This window comes from Cyphellophora europaea (assembly GCF_000365145.1).
Source record: "Cyphellophora europaea CBS 101466 unplaced genomic scaffold supercont1.9, whole genome shotgun sequence".
NCBI classification, from domain to species: Eukaryota; Fungi; Ascomycota; class Eurotiomycetes; order Chaetothyriales; family Cyphellophoraceae; genus Cyphellophora; species Cyphellophora europaea.
Genome location: NW_008481815.1, coordinates 593,844 through 613,439, shown reverse-complemented (window position 1 = coordinate 613,439; position 19,596 = coordinate 593,844). Strand labels below are relative to the sequence as shown.

General features: G+C 55.9%; 7 protein-coding genes across 7 annotated transcripts; 4 read left to right on the top strand and 3 right to left on the bottom strand.

The window, feature by feature from the left end:
- Nucleotides 1-2,210: 2,210 nt before the first annotated feature.
- HMPREF1541_08695 (uncharacterized protein) lies at nt 2,211-3,005 on the bottom strand (the record flags this gene model as incomplete). The annotated part of the gene is made up of 1 exon (XM_008723014.1): nt 2,211-3,005. One exon carries the CDS (start codon nt 3,003-3,005, stop codon nt 2,211-2,213), a length of 795 nt encoding a protein of 264 aa, XP_008721236.1.
- A 574-nt stretch (nt 3,006-3,579) lies between these two features.
- On the top strand, nt 3,580-4,590 carry HMPREF1541_08694 (uncharacterized protein; the record flags this gene model as incomplete). Its single annotated transcript, XM_008723013.1, has 1 exon — nt 3,580-4,590. One exon carries the CDS (start codon nt 3,580-3,582, stop codon nt 4,588-4,590), a length of 1,011 nt encoding a protein of 336 aa, XP_008721235.1.
- A 618-nt stretch (nt 4,591-5,208) lies between these two features.
- Nucleotides 5,209-6,249, top strand: HMPREF1541_08693 (uncharacterized protein; the record flags this gene model as incomplete). Its single annotated transcript, XM_008723012.1, has 1 exon — nt 5,209-6,249. The coding sequence occupies one exon, from the start codon at nt 5,209-5,211 to the stop codon at nt 6,247-6,249; it is 1,041 nt and encodes a 346-aa protein (XP_008721234.1).
- A 415-nt stretch (nt 6,250-6,664) lies between these two features.
- HMPREF1541_08692 (uncharacterized protein) lies at nt 6,665-8,074 on the bottom strand (the record flags this gene model as incomplete). Its single annotated transcript, XM_008723011.1, has 1 exon — nt 6,665-8,074. One exon carries the CDS (start codon nt 8,072-8,074, stop codon nt 6,665-6,667), a length of 1,410 nt encoding a protein of 469 aa, XP_008721233.1.
- A 353-nt stretch (nt 8,075-8,427) lies between these two features.
- On the bottom strand, nt 8,428-9,463 carry HMPREF1541_08691 (uncharacterized protein; the record flags this gene model as incomplete). Its single annotated transcript, XM_008723010.1, has 3 exons — nt 8,428-8,493; nt 8,544-9,000; nt 9,048-9,463. 3 exons carry the CDS (start codon nt 9,461-9,463, stop codon nt 8,428-8,430), a joined length of 939 nt encoding a protein of 312 aa, XP_008721232.1.
- A 534-nt stretch (nt 9,464-9,997) lies between these two features.
- Nucleotides 9,998-10,711, top strand: HMPREF1541_08690 (uncharacterized protein; the record flags this gene model as incomplete). The annotated part of the gene is made up of 2 exons (XM_008723009.1): nt 9,998-10,187; nt 10,254-10,711. 2 exons carry the CDS (start codon nt 9,998-10,000, stop codon nt 10,709-10,711), a joined length of 648 nt encoding a protein of 215 aa, XP_008721231.1.
- Nucleotides 10,712-12,396: 1,685 nt separating this feature from the next.
- On the top strand, nt 12,397-18,362 carry HMPREF1541_08689 (uncharacterized protein; the record flags this gene model as incomplete). Its single annotated transcript, XM_008723008.1, has 2 exons — nt 12,397-12,843; nt 12,891-18,362. The coding sequence occupies 2 exons, from the start codon at nt 12,397-12,399 to the stop codon at nt 18,360-18,362; spliced, it is 5,919 nt and encodes a 1,972-aa protein (XP_008721230.1).
- Between the last annotated feature and the right edge of the window lie 1,234 nt (nt 18,363-19,596).

The following is a 19,596-nucleotide window of genomic DNA, read 5'->3' as shown; positions in this document are numbered from 1 at the left end:
TTCATTGGTCTCGGTTGCTTCACGGTAGACTCGTTGCTCGCAGGTAAGTCGGTCATCCTCGTCAAACGAGTGTTCCGATGTACCCACCGGCTATCGGCGTGTACTCGTCTTGAAGACCGGGAATGGATTGTCTCTGGTTCATGACCGGCAAATCTCCGTGAACGCGTCAAGGGTGGTGTCGTCGGTGAGTCGATCCAGTTCACTCCTTCTAGTTGTTGGAGAGCATCGGGGAAGCAAACTCCTCCTATGTGTCATGTTTGACGACGAGCAAGTGGCAAAGAGGGGTGTAGTACGCGCAAGGGGCTCCATACGCTTTGTCAGTGAGTATTGTTGGCGGTACAGCTTCGGAAATATCTGAGTGAGTGACTTCGTCCACGCTGGTGCTACCGTGCTGGGCTCGGGACACATTGTACGGCAGAGCTACGTCGAAACCTCCGGTCCGACAAGCTACAGTCAGTACGACGACGAGGCACAAGTCTTTTGAGACTCTTCGAGCCTGTTACCCCTTCCAGCTTCTATCGACAGGCTTGCTTCAAGTTTGGGAAACTGCGAGAATTTTTCAGTAACGCTTGTCATTTGACTTTTCCGCAGGTGAAGAAGCCCAGGTTTATGTTTTCCTCGGGTCATTTGAATATGTTTCAGAAACCAGGTAAAGGACTCTCCATCGTAACCAACATCACCGCTCCAGCTGTCCAGAGTAGTAGTCGTTGCGTCGCACCCATCGGTAACAGTGTATCCGACAGCAGTGCCGACCTCTCAGCCTCCAGTGCATCGGGACCCTCCGAGCGCAGTAAGAAATACGCGTGGTCTGACCTCCGCAAACTACCGGGGTTTGTTCCGCCCGTGGTGTGATACCTCACGCAAAGCACTCAGCCCATCATTCCCGACTGATCTTCGTCGGTCCTGAACATGCTCGCTTGTTCCGCACACGAAGCATCGCTTGTTTCGCAGTCACACGCACGCGTTGGAGCCCGTTACTTCGCGATGCCCATGATCATGCGATCTGTCATGAAGTGACAAGTGAGTCTTGAGGCAATTGAGTATAAATGTAGTAGGCGATGTCCGGACAGGTAGGCCCTGGGTACCGCTACTTTGACTTGCCGCAACAGAAACAAACATTCGACCAAGACTCTGAAAGACCTAACGATCAGAGCTCAACAGCAGAGACCACGATCAACAAACAAAGCAACCAAAGCTACAACGCTTTTGCAAAAACAACACACACCATCTTCCTCTAATCCACACACCGTCACCGTGGATCCCTTAATCTACAACGAAATCACCAACTACGCCGACGCTCGCGCCCCCAACTCACAACCAACACCAGCAACAATGTCCCCCCACCGCTTCTCGCCGCTAAGCGCGCACCCCAGCCCGCCCTTCCGGCCCAACTCCCCGCCCTCCCCCAGCACGGCCACTCCGACCGCCCCATCCCCCTACTCCACACCCTACACCTCCAACGCGACACCGCACTTCACCTCCCTACCGGAGCATGACGCCTCAGCCACCGACGCCATCCCCACCAAGGGCTCTCCACTCTCGTCGCGGCTGCACCGGCGCCTGTCGTCGATCCGCTCCGCCATCGCGCGCGAGCAGCTGCTTTTTGGGGGCGCGCACGTGCACCCCGCCGCCGTGGATGAGCGTGTCGAGGCCCTGCGCGCACATGACGAGGCGGATGCGAGGAGAGCGAGGGCCGCGAGGCATGGGATGCGGCAGCAGGATGAGGAGGCGCATGAGGATGTGGCTGGTAGCCCGAGCATGGAGGCTAGTGCTGGGGAGAGGATTGGGGGAAATGGCATGCAGGATGCGTCGCCTTCGGAAAATCGGGCGGAGTGGGGATGGCCGGGGCTGGGGGTGTTCTTGGAGGAGAAGAGCGCGGAGCAGAGGCGCGCGGAGAGGGATGGGAGGGAGGTCGTGTGGGGGTGGCCCGGCTTGGGGTGGGTGGAATATAAGCCTGGGAAGCATTGAGTTCGATTGAATTTCGATGCCGCTTGGTGGCGAATAGGGAGGAGTTCCTGGAGTCGATGGGACTTGGGCGTGTTTGACTAGGTAGCTTGTTGTACTTTTAGCTTAGCAATCCGGTCGAGGATCTGCAATGGTATCATTATGACCATGCATTCACCGTTCAAGCAGAGGCCCTGAGATCGCTCTTGTGAAAGTCGTGAATAACGAGTTCTGGAACGCCCTAACCGCAGCGAGGACAGCCTCTCTCACCCTTCCTCTTTCGTCTTCCCGACCGCCGCCGCGGCAGCCACCTCCTTCTCCTTCGTCTCAGCCTGGTCGATCTGCTTGAGAATCCACGCAATGGTGGCGTCACGCGCCTTGTCGAGCTGGCGCAGCCTCAGCAGCGGCATCTCGGCGTAATCAATTGCTGTCGCCGCACTGGACGAGGGCTGACTGCTGCTGACCATGTCGGGCTGCGCCCCTACGCTGGCCATGGCCTGCTTCTCAGCCAGGAGCTGCCGCAGCACGACAATACTCTGGTCGCGATCAGTCAGTTGCTTCGTCAAACGCTTCCGGTCAGCCTCGTCGTCTCCTGCCGACGTCTGCTGCTGCTCAACTTTCCGTACTTTCGCCGCCGGTCTCTCGCCCGTGCTTTCCCTCCACGCACCAATGGCTTCTTTGGCGGCGTTCTCGATATGCGTGAACCTCACGGGCCCGAGCAGCACGCCGCCGTACCAGCGCGCGACCACGACGGCGCCCGTGACCTTGGCTTCGTTGAGCACGCGCTCCAGTCGCTTGCCGCCGTACTTTTCACCGTCGTCGTCGGATCCGGTGGTGAAGATCTGGCGGTCGCTGCTCAGGGTACGCTGCGTGGACGCCTTGCGCCAAGCGGCCATGCGGTGGGACGCGCTCTTGAATTCGGGCGCCGCTTGCAGTGTCTTTGCGGATTGCGACGGGGAAAAGTGGGCTATAAAGGTGGACTGGCGGTCTTCTATGGGGTTGGAGTGGAAGACTTGGGGCTTATCGTCGGCTGGAGGCGACCGGCCCCGTTTCTGAGCCATTGCATTGTTTCAAGCGCGAGGCGGAAATCTAGCCGGATGGATGTACTGGCTCCTGTACGGCCATCATGAGTTTTGCGGAAACTAATCGGTTCGGTGAGACCAGTCTGAGCGAGAGGGAATAGGCAAGAAAAGCCCGCCGATGTCTTGGATGCGGAAGACCGCCGTCAGCCATGCTGGCGCATGGGGCATGAGTGGGCAACCGTACAGATTCTACCTCGCATCACTCTCACCTGCCTGACTCATCAGCTCCTTCTGCCTTCGCACGTGCCGACGTGTTCGGTTCGCGATGGAAGCGACGCGACGCATCGGCTCACTGCGATCGCGAGAGATCATCAGACTCGGGTGTTGTGATTCGTCGTCAACCACAGATGCAAGGTCTGACAGCTCGGTGTGAGTAACGATGCGCAGATCTCATCCAATTTGATGCCTGAGACGGCTGTGCTCAAACGCTATTTGGCTTCAGCACCAATCCAACTCTGCCTGCGCCGATGTGATATAAGTGAAGCCTTGATCTGCTAAGCGGAGCATCTGACTTCGGTCACCATCCAATCTACGGCCAAATCAGTGAATCGCCATGGTCCATGTTGTCGTCGCTGGAGGCACCTCGCCGACCCTTGGACGGTCGATCGTTACAGCTTGCATAGCAGCTGGCCATCAGGTAACTGTCCTCTCACGCACACCATCAGACTCTAGCTCCGCAGCCGAGTCCGCCCACGGTGCTCCCATCAAATATGTCTCCTACGAGGATGTTAGCAGCGTCAAGTCCGCCATCTCTGGCGCCAACATAGTGATCTCGGTACTCAAGATCATTGGAGACGAGCTCAACATTACTACTCATCTGAACCTCCTGCGCGCCACGCTCGCAACGGATACCGCCACGAGGTTTGTGCCATCTGATTGGAGCATGTATAGCCTCGCACACCAACAAGTCGATCTCCTGGCCCACAAAGCCACGTTGCTTAAAGAATGCCAGCAGCTCGCTGCATCGTCCGAAAGAACAGACTTTGAGGTTGCTCAATTCGAGAACGGCGGCTTCCTTAACTACTTCGCCCAGAAGGCGCCCTCGGTTGCCGCGAAGCCACACCTTTTAGCTGGTTTGGACGACGATTTGATGCTCGAGTACATTGACATCTCACAGGGCATTCTCCCGATTCCCGTGAACGCCGACGGCGATTCAGCCACGGTCAGCATGACTCACATTGACGACGTGGGCAAGTATGTGGCCGCCGTGGTCGCTCTACCGGCCGGGTCGTGGCCTCAATCTGGCATCATAAGCATTGCAGGTAACACATTTACTTACATTGAAGTTCGCCATATCGTTGAGCGAGAATGTGGCATCACGCTCCAGCATGCGACTATAGATCCTGACGAGTGTGACCGCCGGAAAAAAGAGGCCGATGCGAAGCTGGCGGGGGAATTCGATCTGGCGACGTTCAAGTCTGGTATGGTCGCACAGATGCAGAAGGTGACCTGCCAGGGTGCGAGGGGTGGTGCTTGGGCGGACAATGAAGCTGGAGAGGTATGTCCAGATGTCACACCTGTGGATCTCAGGGAGTACTTGCATGAGGTCTGGGGCAAGCAGTGAAGACTAGGTGAGATGCCTGATCCGTGGTGAGTCCTCTCGTTGACGATCGTTGGGGAGAAAGCAAGCTGACCGAGTACAGTGTGTGAGCTTGTTAGCACTAATAGTGCACGAGAAGGATACCCCTTCCTAGATATCACGTACCCTTTGTGTGAAGAGCGGGAGTCAGGCAGTGAATATTCACTGTCTATCTATCACGCCTTGGTTTCAATCACATCTACAGTGACTTTTTTCAGTGCTTGTATCGCCAGATCAGTAAAGCTGGTTTCATACGACAGCACACTTGGCACAACTACAGCTGCGTCCCATCATACTACCAGGTGTCCGTTTGTTGTTCACAACCATCTCCTGTGCTTTCTGTGCTTTTCTACCACGAACTTCACTCTGGCTCGGCAACAAAGCACACAAAAAGAGATATCTTTCACAAAACCTTGCTACCTCTTTGCAACTCCCAGCAGCCTTCTCAGCCCAGTACTTTGATGCTCACAGCTTGCAGCTCCTGTCTTCCTCCACCTCATCACCACCCCTGAGCAGCCTGCAGAGGTACCGCACAGCCTAAACACCCAGCAACAACTCAGAACCTTCAACTTTTCTCCCTCGGACGACAGTCAGAGTCCTCCTATGGATTCTTCGAACTCCCCAAACGCCACCCAGGCCAACTACTCGCCGTCCCCTTCCTCCGTCGATAGACATCTCACTCCCGTCCCCGCCACTCCGACTGCGAACCCCCCTACCACCACAGCCGACAGCGGTGACAGCAACACCAGCAGCAGCAGCACATCATCCAACCTCGCCCCAAGCTCATCCTCGAGCGAACACCCCAGCAGTCCATCCGACTTCCTCATCTACTCCGACCCAGTCGACTACTTGGACAACCCCTTGTACACAACCGCCTCCACATCCACCCCCACCCCGCCCTCCCACCACCGCCGCAACGCCTTCACCAGCGCCACAACCCCCTCCGGCACGGTCCCCGTCCTTCTGCGCCACCAGCGCTCCAACACCCCCTCCCCACCACCCTCGCGTACCCGGCCCCAGTCAGACCCCTGGACGACCATTCCGATGACCCTCCCCGACCACAACATCGCGGCCAACCCCTCCACCCTGCCCTCCACGCCCGCCAACCAGGCCCGTCCCCGCGCCATCGAGCCCCCTACACGCGCCCGCGCCTGGGAGTTACGCCATGGCACCGGCCACGCTCTCGGCACGACTCAGGATGCCCACACTGATGCAACCCCCACCACCAGCTCCGCCACTGCTACTGCTACCGAGACGCAGAACACCGCTCGCCCACCACGAACTTTAAGTCCGCCCGCGACAAGAGTATTTCAATGTCGGCTCTGCGGGCGTTTCTTCAGCACCGACGCCGCCTTCGAATTGCACTTTCGCGTCGCGCACGCTGAGGCGGTGGCGGCGGGGCGTGTGTTGGAGGGGGAAGAGGGAAAGGAGGAGGTGGAAGGGATGAATGGAGATGGAGATGGCGATGGGGATGGTGATGATGCGACGGGTGATGGTGATGACGAAGGGCAGGGCGAGAGCGAGGGCGAGGGTGAGGGAGAGGAGGGAACCGAGGAAGGTGAGATGGTGCAGCAGAAGCGCAAGCGTCGTGGTTCGAGCGGAATTGGTGGTAGTAGCAGTAACAGCAGCGGTGGCGAGGTGTAGGGCGATAGGGATACTGAAGGCAAGAAGCGTCGGGTTGAGTAAGCTAGCTAGGTGCTGGGCTCCGTGGTGGTGTGTCTTTTAGGGTGTGCTTTGTTTGGGCAAGGCAAAGCGGGCCTGGTTGGTATTCATGATTGAGAGTGCCCTCCCGTGATGATCGGCGAACTGGGGGGGAACTTTTTACTTTCGCGAGACGGTCGGGCACGGGGCGACACTCTGTTTTAAACTAGAACACGGTGCTACACAAGCTTCGCTCGGAGAACAGGAGTTTCAAAGTGAACAGGCTTGATTGTTGTACGAATAGGAGATCATATCATTCTGAGGGTCGCTCGTGAGGCTCGCTAGTGGTATCACAAATGAAAATAAGACAAATTCAAGGCTCCAGCTCGTCCCAGTCCGGCCCGGGCCATAGCACTCCTTAGCGCTGCGCCCGCTCACACTCCTGTAGGAAGCGGTGGATGCCTTCCATGCCCTCATATCTTGCGGCGTCAGCCGGTCCCTGTGGCGAGTACGAAATGTGGTGCGGGGTGAAGAACATCGCGACATCATCCTGGCCCTGGCCGTCCAACTCCGAGGAGTGCAGACTCGAGTACCCGGACGGCGAAGACAGCCACGGGTTCTCGCCCAGTTCCTCCGGTTCAATGAGCGAATGACTTGTCTCGGAACGATGACTGTAGCCAGGCGACTGCGCAGGACTTAGCATATGCTCCCACTCTACTTTGTCCTTCTTGCTGGCTCGCAACCGCTTCTTCGGGCGTGTCACAACATTGAAGTCAACCTGGCTATGCGTTCTGGACGGGGCGAAGGGGAACAGCAAAGCCAGCTCTGCGCCACACTGCTCCTCGAAGCCCTCGTCTTGACCTACAATGCCGCGGCGAATGTTGAGTTCCAAGCAGAGGGCTTCCACGGTGTCAGCATCGACGCCGGGAAAGCGTACGCGCAGTGTGTCGGCGTTATGCAGAGTGATAGGCAGATCCCCAAGCGTGGATAGGTGCTTGAGATCGTTGAAAACCGCAGAGAGGTTCTTGAGCGCTCGGGCAAAGTCAATGCTCAGGTTGGAGAGAAGCATAGGGTTGCCAAGGCCTGTGGCTTCGGCAAAGCCATCGGAGGTCTCACAGGAGGGAGTGCTGGTGCCGGAGCGGGGAATGCCAGCCAAGGGACCGATAGCAGTTATGATGGGAGAAATCTTGAAGTCGATGAAGGCGCCCTTGGCAGCTGGGGCGTGCAGGTCGAGCGTCTGGCGGACATCGTCCTGAAGGTCGGAGACGGCACGGTAGCGCTTCTCGCCGGTACGAGAGTTGAAGCCATCAAAACGAGCTTTACTGCCAGAGAGCCAGAAGGCACGGACAGCTTGTGAAACGTTCTGTACTACCTGCGCTTGTGCAGCAGGAGCGTGAGAGAAGTGTCGGGCGCCTTGTCCACCGAGAGAATAGCCACCTGCGCTGCGTGAGAGTGTTCCACCCGTCAGATTCGGTCGGAGTTGTGTAGCAAATGGTGTGCGGGTTGTCAGACGGGACACCGCGGCTGCGGTGCGAGAGGCAGGGAAGGATGACCGTGAGGCTCGAGGAGCGGTGGATGAGGAGAAGTGCCGAGAGGCGTTGCTGATGGCCTGCTTGGTAGAGTACCAGCGGCTCTGAGATTGCTTGATGGCCGCAAGGCGGTTGATGGGTTGTCGAGAAACGCGTGCGAAGACTGGCTGCGACTGCGGCTCGACTGCTTTGGCCGTCTGGGGCAGACGGTCTCGGATCAGCCGAGCGGCTTTGTCGAAGCCGAACTTCAGGAGGCGCATTGCCTTAGGCACTAGAATGTGCCCTCCGCTACTCGCCATGTTTCCTGGTGTTTACCCACCGGGAGATCGATTGTAGAGAAGAGGAGAGATGGATGATCAGGTCGGGGTTTGTTGAAATGGGGTCACCGTAGTAGAGGTGCCTAGGACGGGTGGCGAACCATGCAGGGCTCGGAACATCTCCACTTTACGTATTGGTCCTCCATAGCCAATCATTTACTCTGCGGTTAAAGACCCTGAAGAAAGGTGGAAAACGAACTCGATTTGCTTCTGAATGTACTCCGTATATTCGTCGGCTTTGATTTAAGGTGATAACCGACATCTACAGAAAAGGCGGTAATCTAGACATGTACCCTACGCCTCATGCAATGCCCGTTTTCCTTCGTAAGTCTTGCTCAGTGAGAAGGAACGCCCTCTGGCGCATCGCCCTCTTCATTGAAGAAGACCTTGACTGGGAGCCACTGTTCACTGTTAGACACTATTGGGGAATCTGGACTTTGGAGACACTTACATCGTGACCGCACACCTTGAAGCGATCGGGAATGCTAGAGAGGGCTTTGACCTGCTCAGGAGACAGACTCCAGCCATCAAGCTCGAAGTTGCCTTTGATGCGGCTCGCGGTGACTGACTTGGGAATGACGCTGGTATCTCTTGCCAGGCCCCATTGGAGGAGAACCTGCTGGGGGGTCTTGCCAACCTCTTCTGCTACCTTGAGCAGGGTCTTGTCCTTGGACAGAGGGGAATCTGTCGAGCCTAGGCAAGAGTACGCAGTGCAGTGAATGTTCTTGGACTTGCAATACTCGATGGTCTTCGGCGAGGGCATGTTGGGGTGTAGCTCAATCTGGTTGACCGCAGGCACGACTTTAGTCTTGGGGTCGTTCAATAGCTTTTCGAGGTTGCTGATAACGAAGTTGGACACGCCGATATTCTTTGCTTGGCCGGTCTCGAGGAGCTTCTGCATCTCAGCCCTGTAAACGGTCAGTACGGATTGTGTTCGAATTCGCGCAGAACTCACCAGGTGTCGGTGAAGTTCCAGTCATCGTAGTGCTTTTTGAGATCTTCTGGAACGGAAGAGCTGGGCCAGTGCATCAGGTACAGGTCAACATAGTCGAGCTGGAGATCCTTGAGCGACGAAGCAATGCCTTCCTTGACGCGTTTGTGCCAGGGGTTGTCAAGCTTGGTGGTAACCCAGATCTGCTCGCGAGGCACACCAGAGTCCTTGATACCCTGGCCGACCTCGGCTTCATTGCCGTAGGCGAGAGCAGTGTCGATGTGGCGGTACCCAGCCTGCAGAGCGCTCTTGACGGCTTCGCGAACCTCGTTGGGCTTGGACTGCCAGGTCCCGAGACCGACGCCAGGCATCTTTGCACCGGTGTTCAGAGTGAACACGGTCTTGGTGCCGCTGCCCTCGCGCTTGACTGGTTGAGACATGGTGGACAAGTTTTGGTATCTATGAGTGAGGTAAGAACTAGTAGATGAAGGAGTCTCGATTGCGACGTGAAACAACGGAACAGGAGTCTTTAGGAAGGCAGAATAGAATCTTAAAGAAAACATGCGACACCGGGAAAATACTTGATCGCGCTCTCGAAATATCTGTCTGATTCATTCGGGCTGCTCATAAAATCTTGGTGGGGTCGAAGACGTAACAGCGAGGGGCATCCGCCGCGTCTCCCACAATGCAACGTACCCGTTCTCCGGCCAGTCAACGCGGCTTCGCGGTCACCTCACGGGAATTAGCCTGAAAGAGACTGCCAGGAGCGGAATCGTGGAGCAACTTGGAGGACATGACCACTGCTCCTCGGCGCGAACGAGGCTGATTTGCGGGCTACCTACCTGGTGGCGGTTGACCCCCGCTTAGGTAAAGCTACCGCCCGTCTTTGCGGGCTCAATTCTCCAACAGCGGAACTCGATTTTGAACACATTCAGAACAAAAGCCGTGCATTTCTGGTCGTGCGTTCGCTCGCCATGTCTCGCTTCGTTGCTGCCGGCGGTGCTGAGCCGACAGCTCCAAGCGACGGTTCTAAAGAAGCCGCTCGCGAGGATGCCTGGGCCCAAGCACAGAAGCAGCTTGAGGCGATGCGTGCGAAGTCCAAGCCGCAGGCTGGCAAGCAGGAAGATGGCAAGAGCCTGTATGAAGTCCTGCAGGCCAACAAAGGTAGGTGCTCCCTCAATTCGTTTCTCATTCCCGACTCGTAGCTTCTGACGCCGCCACTACTACTAGCGGCCAAGCAAGCCGACTTCGAAGAGCAGGCGAAGCTCAAGAACCAGTTCCGTGCCTTGGATGACGATGAAGTCGATTACCTTGACTCCTTGAACCAATCATCACGAGCTAAAGAGAATGCCGTCAGGAAACAAACTGCTGAGGAGCTGGAGGCATTCCGCAAGCAGCAACAGCAGGCTGAAAAATCATCTGCGTCAGAAGAGCAGAGCCACGCTGACGTTGCTGCCGCGGATACATGGCGGACAAAGAAACGCCGAAAGAGGGATACAGATACCGCCATCTCAAAACTTAGGAAGACCAACACAGAATCAAATACATCGCCGCCGCCGGCGGCTGATGTTGCGTCGGTCACCAGCAACACGAAGACAGCCTCGCCAACCAAGGAAGAAGAGACTTCTGCAGCCAGAATTACGCCCAACAGCGGACTCGGTCTTGCTTATGACTCGGACGACGACTGACTTGATGGGTTGCATAATCACCTCATGCTCGTCTCATCCGTTCTCACGTCGATAGCGCTGGATCGCACGTGTTGTAAGGCCTGACACTCGCAACCGCCGGGAGATGTGCACTGATATGCAGGGTCTCTTGGGCAAAGCTTTCGGCTGTGCTGTACGTCTGTCGCCACCATTACGCGCCTGAAAGCTGCATCATGCGCTGCAGTATCTCTCTTCTACAGGACGCAACGATACCCTACATGTGACACGGCGTTTTCGTTTTCCAATAATTTCGAGATCTGGCATCTTCACCTGCCTTCGGCTGTATGGGCGACGAGTGGATCACGCTTGGGCGAACACTCCGTACTGAACGCCGGCAGTTGACCAATAAATCGGAGCCACCAAGCATGCATGATCGAATGAAATTGTTGGCAAAGCCCACCAAAGCATGGCCCCAAAGCACCGCGCCGAAACTCAAGCATGCTTATTCGCTGGCGTTGGTCACCCAAACATCCTCCCCAATGTAGCGGTGAGCAACACAAGCACTGAATGGCCTTCCTGCTTGCGGTTGCTGCCAGATACCAGAGCCTAGTCACATCGGGCTGGCTACAACGAGAAAATATACCGGGGCAACCGACGCATGCATGACATAGACAGCTGTTGTCGCCGCAGAAATTTTACGGCGTCGTCGCGCTGCTCGCCGAGCTCATATACAATGCCAGTTGCCTGACATTCTTGGGCGCGTTCCCCTCCGCATATTTTTGCCTCCAAGTGATTGTTTTTGTCAGTGTATCGGTCGAGCTATCGATAATTGACCGCGATAAAGGGTGGCTCTAGGCTCGAAGTGGCTTGGACCCCCGTCCCAAGCAGCAAGGGGCCATTCGTTAGGTGTGCCAGAACCCGACCGCGGCCAATCAGTGACGAAAGCGAGGGCGCTCTGCTCTCAATGGTTGTCACCTGCGACCTCCTGAGCAGCACTTTGCAAACTCGCTGTCGCTCATCTTGGACCTGCTCGACGTCGCTGCGTGTGACTTTGCTTGTCCTCTCCATCACGCTCTCTCTGTGCACCTCCCGACTCTTTTGACACCCACGATCGTTCAAATGACCTTCAACGCCAACTCCGCCCTAATTACGACATACCTACAACATGGCGCTGGTCTTTGTCGGAAACATCGCAGAAGACGTGTATTCAGGACCAAAGACCCTGAAGCTTCCGAGGATGCGATGGGATGAACATGGCGGAATTTGCACGACTTTATACCCTCTACTGCCTGAGCCCGATTGGCGCTCCCGCACTTGCATGCACCAGTACACCGCCTACCCCAAAAGCATCCGGCAGCTTTCCCCATGCACAACACCACCACATAAGGTGCGCTTCTAGCCTTCCGACCCTGCATGCCCCTCGATCCTTCTTTATATTGACCCCGTCTGCATGTGCAGGCACACCGCTAATTTTATAATAGCCACAATGCAGTGAGTCTGTATGTCGGAGGGCCAATGTACTAGTTACCGCCCTGCTCGACGAGCTAGCCACACTACCTCAACCTTATGGGACGTCGCCGCTTCCTGAACCATCTTCTATTTCCACGCCTACCGAGAACGACGATTGCTTCGCACCGGCCCGAGTATCGCTGGATTTCGATGCCTCGGCTCCCACACGGACGCAGACTCGGAACGTAACTAGACGAGAGGGAGTCCTATCGCCTGCCATGGACTTCAAGATCGATTTTGGCGACAACTCAGGCTTTCAGACCCGTGGAAAGAAAGCGCAAGCGAAGAAGAAGGCCCAACAGGCGGCATGGTTTGACGACGACAACAACAATGGCGACGGTCAAGCCAACGGTGAGGGCGGCGACGGCGACAACGGAGCGGGTGGTGGCGGCGGTGCGGGTGGGGCGGGTGGTGGCGATGATGGTAACGGCGGCGGCGGCGGTGGCGACGACGATGATTGGACCGCGGGATTTACCTCGAAGAAAGACAAGAAGAAGAAAAAGAAGCAGGAGGAGGAAGAAGAGAAGAGAAAGGAGGAGGATGCCGCCGCCGCCGCTACATCAAACACCCTTAATTGGGCTGATGATACCAACGACGCCGCCGCAGACGACGACTGGACAGCTGGTTTCACGACCGCCGGCAAGAAAGATAAGAAGAAGAAAAAGGTAAGTCGAGAGAAATCTCATGGTAACCTGTTTCTGAATTGTAGCAGGGTGATCCTCCACCAACATCAGCCTTCCAGGACATTAGCCTTGATGATCCTGCCCCCAAACTCGAGTTCAGTTTTGGGGGAAGTGACTCTAAGAAAGACTCCTTTGGTACCTGGGGTAATACCTGGGATTTCTCGGCTGCTGACGGCAAAACGGATTCTAAGTCGAAGAAGGATAAGGACAAGAAGGAAGAGACCACTCTGGGCGACAACAATCCCTGGTCCTTTGGCAATGCTGGGGCTAAGAAGAAGAAGGCTGGCTTTGACTTTGGCGACCTCGATTCTACGAATAACAACGACTTCTCCTTTGACGGTGATCTCGGTGACAACAAGGCTGCTGATGACGCCTGGGGTTTCTCGACCGTTAACAAGAAGGACAAAAAGAAAGGTGCAGTTGAAGAAAAGAAAGACGACTTCAGTCTTGACTCCAAAACTGACGACAACTGGGGAGGTTGGGGCGCGACTGGCAAGACCACAAAGAAAAAGGCTGGCTTCTTGGACGACCCGGTCGACAAAAAGGATACATCTCTTGACATTGGTGGAGACAGTGGCTTTGACTGGGGATTCGGCTCTAAGGACAAGTCCAAGAAAAAGAACCTGATCAGTGCTCTGGACGATCCTGAGCCACCTAAGGAGCCCGAGAAACCTGCCGAGGATGACTGGATGAAGGGTGCCTGGGGCACGGCTGCCAAAAAGACCACGAAAAAGACCACGAAAAAAACCGACGAGCTTGACGCGTTCCTCAGTATGGAGCCGGCGCCCGATCCGCCTCCAGCAGCCGCAGCAGATGATATTTGGGCCACTTTCGATAGCAAATCTACAAAGAAAAAGGGCAAGAAGGGTCTGCTTGACGATGAGCCACCACCACCAGCTGCTCCCGAACCGTCTGCGGTTGATGATATCTGGGGGTCTTTTGGCAAGAAGGACAAGAAGAGCAAGAAAGCCAGTCCGGAAGCGTCTTTCGTCGAGCCTATCGCTGAGGAGCCAAAAGAAATGGTGGACGATCTAGATTGGGCACTTGGACTATCCAGCAAGGAGAAGCGACTGAAAGAGAAGGAGCTTAGAGCTGCTGGAAATTGGCCGCCCATGAAAGAAAAGGAACCTGACCCGGAGCCGGAGCCGGAGCCACCCAAGGAAATGGTCGAGGATCTGGATTGGGCTGTTGGTCTCAGTTCGAAAGAAAAGAGAGCCAAGGAGAAAGAGCTTAGGTTTGCAGGCAACTGGCCACCCATGAAGGAGAAAGAGCCAGATCCGGAACCTGAGCCAATACCCGAACCAGAACCTTTGGCAGAGCCAGAAATGGTGGAGGATCCTGACTGGGACTTTGGCTTGAACTCGAAGGAGAAGAAGAAAAAGGAGAAAGAACTTAGGCTGGCAGGGAACTGGCCACCAATGAAGCCTAAAGAGCCCGAAGCTGCACCCGAGCCTGCGCCAGAACCTGCAGCTCCGGAAATGGTCGAGGACACGGAATGGGACCTGGGACTTTCCTCCAAGGAGAAGAAGAAGAAAGAGAAAGAACTCCGTCTTGCTGGCAACTGGCCTCCAATGATGGAAAAGACCGCCGACGACATTCTGCCTGAGCCCGAACCGGAGCTCGAGCCACCACCGCCTCCCGAGCCTGAAATGGTTGATGATCTGGATTGGGCTCTCGGCTTGTCGAGCAAAGACAAGAAGAAGAAAGAAAAAGATCTACGCGCCGCTGGCAATTGGCCTCCAATGAAGCCCAAGGAGGCAGAACTCGAACCGGAGCCTGTGCCCGAACCCGAACCCGCTGAGCCAGAGATGGTCGAGGACCCAGATTGGGATTTTGGCTTATCATCCAAGGACAAGAAGAAAAAGGAGAAGGAGCTTCGCCTCGCGGGCAATTGGCCGCCTATGAAGCCTAAGGAGCCCGAAGCAGATCTAGTGCCCGAACCGGAACCTGAGGTACCAGCTGTGGAGATGGTCGATGATTTCGATTGGGATCTTGGGCTGACGCCGAAAGAACGCAAGAAGAAAGAGAAAGATCTCCGTGCTGACGGAAATTGGCCACCGATGAAGCCCAAGGAGCCTGAACCTGAAGCGGCACCAGTGGTCGTGGAAGAGGATCTCCTGGGCTCATGGGGATTCGGCGGGAGTAGCAAGAAGAAAGGCACTGCGAAGGCTGCCGAGAAAGAGAAAGCTGCAGTGGATGACATCTGGGGCACATTTGCCAAGCCAGCTTCCAAGTCTAAGAAAGGAAAGGAGGAGCCACCGCCTCCGGCACCAACGCCACCAGCTCAAGGTCTAACACCCGAGCCCGAGCCAATGCTCGACGAAGACGACACATGGGGCGCATTCAGTAGTGCCAAGACGAAGAAGAAGGATTCCCTTGCCAAAACAACCTCCAAAGACAGTTCCAAGTCCAAGGAGGAAGAGACTCCGGCGAAAGCAAGCAAGAGCATCTGGGGCTTCGGTGCAGCAGCTGCAACCTCAAAGGTGCTGACTAAAAAGGAGAAGGAGGCCAAAGCCAAAAGGGAAGCTGAGGAAGCAGCGGCGAAGGAAGAGGAAGAGCGACTCGCCCGCGAGGCCGAAGAAGCAGCGGCCGCCGAAGCGGCTCGGCTCGAGCAAGAGAAGAACGCGAAGAAGTCCAAGACTGGTAAGCTTACGAAAACATCAACCAAGGACAAAAAGGCCGAGGAGGATGCACTGATCGACATTCTTGGCGATCCGATGCCTGGGGTCAAGTCGAGCAAGGGGTCCAAGCTCACCAAATCATCGCCCAAAGATGAAACGGTTGAGGAGAAGAAGAGCGACGATTACTTTGGCTTCTGGGGTAGTAGTGGCCCAACGAGCAAGAAGACGACAGCTGGCAAAAAGACCAAGGAGATTGCCTCCACGGACTGGGCCAATCAAGACGACGCGCTAGCAGATCCGACCAATGATCTCGACTGGGACCTCGACGCCGCCAAAGCTGCTTCTTCCTCCAAAACATCAAAGGCCATGAACGGCGGCAAGCTCTCATCGTCGTCAGTCAAAGATCGCATCAAACAGTTCGACATTAAGAAAGCAGAGGACGCCGCAAAGAAGTCGAAAGGAGACCTGCTGACTAAGGCCCTGGACGACGCGCCACCATCGCCTAAAGAGGAAAAGAAGGAAAAGGCGTCCGCCACGAGCAAACTCAAAGCAAAGGACACCAAGTCGTCTTCCAAGAAGAAGGACCTCTCTCCTCCTCCAGTTGAAGAGAAAAAGTCCAAGGATTCCGTTCCAGGCAGTTTCCCGGGCGCTTTCGGTGACGACGACGATTCGTTGAATATGGGTGGCCCTGCATCTCCTGAAAAGTCCAAGAAGACCAAGGACCTCAAAACGTCATCAAAGGTCAAAACAAAGAAGGCCGCGCCCGTTGTTGATGATCTGCTGTTCGAAGCTCCCGAGCCACCAAAGCTGCCAACGCCACCTCCCGAGGATAAGAAGAAGAAGGAACGCCCACGCGTCGAGCGTTCCGCGACCTCATCCTGGGGTTTCTGGGGCGCTGCTCCAACCCCGAAGAAGACGGCCAAAGCCAAGGATGATTCCGATGTGTCACCGCCGCCCTCCAAGGCTGCAAAGGAGAAGTCCCCGCCTGGCCTGAAGCGCGCCATGTCGACCAAGACTGCCAAGGAGAAGCAGAAGGAGGATCAGAAGGATGCTGACAAAGCCTCCAAGTCCTCTGGCTCTGACAAGGAGTCATCCAAGAAGACCGAACGTCCCAAGGCTGCTCGTGGCACCAGCTTCTCCAACTTCATGTTTGGTGGCCCGCCTCCTTCCGCCATGAAGAATCGCCCTTCTGCAACCCGTCGATCAAGCACCGGTGGCGAGTCCCGCTCCTCGTCCAGACGACGCTCAGACGCTGGCCTCATGTCTCCGCCTCCGGACTCTGATGTCGACATGACCGATAAAGCCGCCAAGCTCATGGGTGTCAAGACGGCCAAGGTCAGCCGAAAGTCCTCCGTCAAGTCAAAAGGTATGAATTCGGCTGCTACCCTGTCCAGGCTCCATACTGATCACGTTGCAGTTCCTGACCCCTATCCGATCGATGATGATGATATGGTCATGATTAATGCCCCTGAGGAGACTCCCATCAAGGCTAAAGACAAGTCCAAAGCCAAGGCGTCCAAGTCAGAGAAGGTACGCCCCTCTCCCTCTGAACGTCCTTCTTGGTCCCCAGACTTTGTCAAGCACACATCCGCTGACGGAAAGACTACCTACATGCAGAAGTCTCACTCCAAAAAAGTTTCCCATGACGATGACGTTGTCATGGTTGATGCGAATGCTACAGGCGATCCACTCGTAACATCTGGACCCGACGATATGGCCTTCGTTGACCATCCTCCTTCGCTCAAACGCAGTAACACTGCAACCAAGAAAGCCGCCGGCTTCTTTGGCTCTTTCTTTGGTGGTGCAGCAAAGGCAGTTGAGGAGCGTCCGAGAAGTAACACCCTTACTGATACCGAGGACGCGGCTCTACCCATACGATCCAAATCTTCGAAACGACGCTCACGTGTAGGCGATGTCGATGGCCATACCACCACTGACGCTCCAGCTGAGACAGACGTCGATGCTGAGGCAAGGAGAGCTGAGCGGCGAGCCAAGCGCGATGCACGGGATGCTCGAGACAAGGCCGAGGAGGAGGAACGTACGGCTCGCGAGGCTCGGAGACGAGAGCGTCGTGAGCGTGAGAAAGCTGACCTGGAGGCTCGACGTTCCAAGGCGCGCGACAAAGAGCGGAAAGAGCGCGAAGCCGAGGAGCAGCGACGGGATGACAAGCGTGCTCGTCGCGCCGCGCGAGAAGCCGCACGGCAAGCCGATGAAGATCTTGGCATGACCGATGCTGAGAAGCGCAAAGAGGAACGGCGCAGACTCCGGGAGCAGCTCGAAGCCGAGGCTGCGGCTGATCCTCGCGCAAACAAGGACGATCGCAAGAAAGCCTTTGATGAAGAGGAGGAAGCGCGGCGTCGGCGCAGAGAGGAGCGCAAGTCGAAGCACGGCGGCGGCAGTCGTCATGCCTCGCGCGATCCACGAAGGTCTTCCGCACTAGTGGAAGAGTATCACCAATCGCGCAACAACAGCAAGAAGGGCCATCTCGCTCACGTTCCCGACAATGGCAAGACAGGCTCGTGGGTTGATTCACTCCACGAGGACCCGCCCGACATGCCTCCTGTCGCGGAAACAGTGCTCGACCCGGCCGGGGAGGCTCCACGCGCTCCAGACGATGGCTCCAAAGGCTCCGGCGCACGGCGCAAAGACAAGTACGGCGGCATGACCGACGCCGAGATCGATTCCGCGCGGAGAGAGCGCAGGAAGAGCCGTCGCGACCGTGTGGAGAAGACGAGCGCCAGCGGTGGTAGCGACGAGCGGAGACGCAGCAAGCGCTACGTCAATGACCACGACGACTATCCTGTCATGACGTTCGATGGGAGACCCGAGATGAAACGCACGGAGAGCAAGAGGAAGAGCTTCTTGGGCGGTCTATTTTGAGACCGGAAGTTGCGCAGGTCGCAAACTTCGAAGTGAATCTTTCTGATCGCTACAGCATTTTACGACGGCCATTTTGACGACTTACTCTTTTTCGGAGGGAGATTCTATTCATCCCGAACTTTTGCATCAGCGCGGCGCACACAGCGAGCGAGCGAACGAGCTACGCACATATTCATCATATACGACTCGGCATTATTGCGGGCTAATTCTTTGTTTTATTCGGGGCACAACTGTTTCGGGAAAGGATGCAGACGAACATCAATCGAGGACCAGCGGCATTCCGAAGGAGAGACGCCCTTTCTCTCTCTTTCTCTTCGTGGCCACAAATATCGCTGGGGTCTTGCAACGATGCAGGCGACCCTATTTCGCAAAGTTTGACTGGACTTTGGACTTTTTGGTTGCGAAGCGTTCAAGCGAGCCAGAAGCGAGCTTGAAACGGTTGGACGCTATGATACCCCCTCCCCTCCCCGGCTTGGAGATTGATGTGTACACGAACTGCTTTCTTGCTTTGGATTTGATTCGAATTTGAAGCACTGGCAGTTGGGTGAACTTTTGTCTTTGACTTGGATTGGTGAATGGATTTCCGGCCTTTTTGTCCTTGCCTTTCGTTTTCATCTCCTTTGGATGAAATGATGAAAGAAAGGATTGACAGCTACATATTTTGATACCCTTTTCGCAGATGTACGAATGATCGTATTCTGAAATCCACAGCTCGTTACACCACCTCCCACATACCTGGTCCAGCCTCTGGCATCTGTGATCATTGAAACAGCGTGTTTGCGCCAACGCGAGTCTGCCTCGAGTGACCACAATCCTCTGGGTAGCGTTGCTTCCATGCAGCTCCTACGACTGTGTAACATTCGACAGCCCTCCCTTGTCTTTATTAAGAGGTCCATCATTGACGCGCTCTATAAGCCCGCACGCTACCGGTGAACTCGATCATGCAAGCCCCCCCCCAACAGTTCAAGCGCCAAAGCTGCGGTCCCAAAACGCCCAACCGTGGGTGGCATCAGGCGACCGAGCAGGTGGCGAGCCGAGAACGCCTGGCGCCTGCATCGCACGACAAACAAAGGTGTGAGCCTCGAAACCACCTGAAGGGTTGTTACTCTGGAGAGAAGCGAGGTCAGAGCTGACTTTTACGGAAAACCTCACTCGGCGATCCTGAAAGGCTTGGCATGATAGCATCAACCTCGATGTCCACAGACCAAAACCCGAGGCTTATTCGTATAGATCA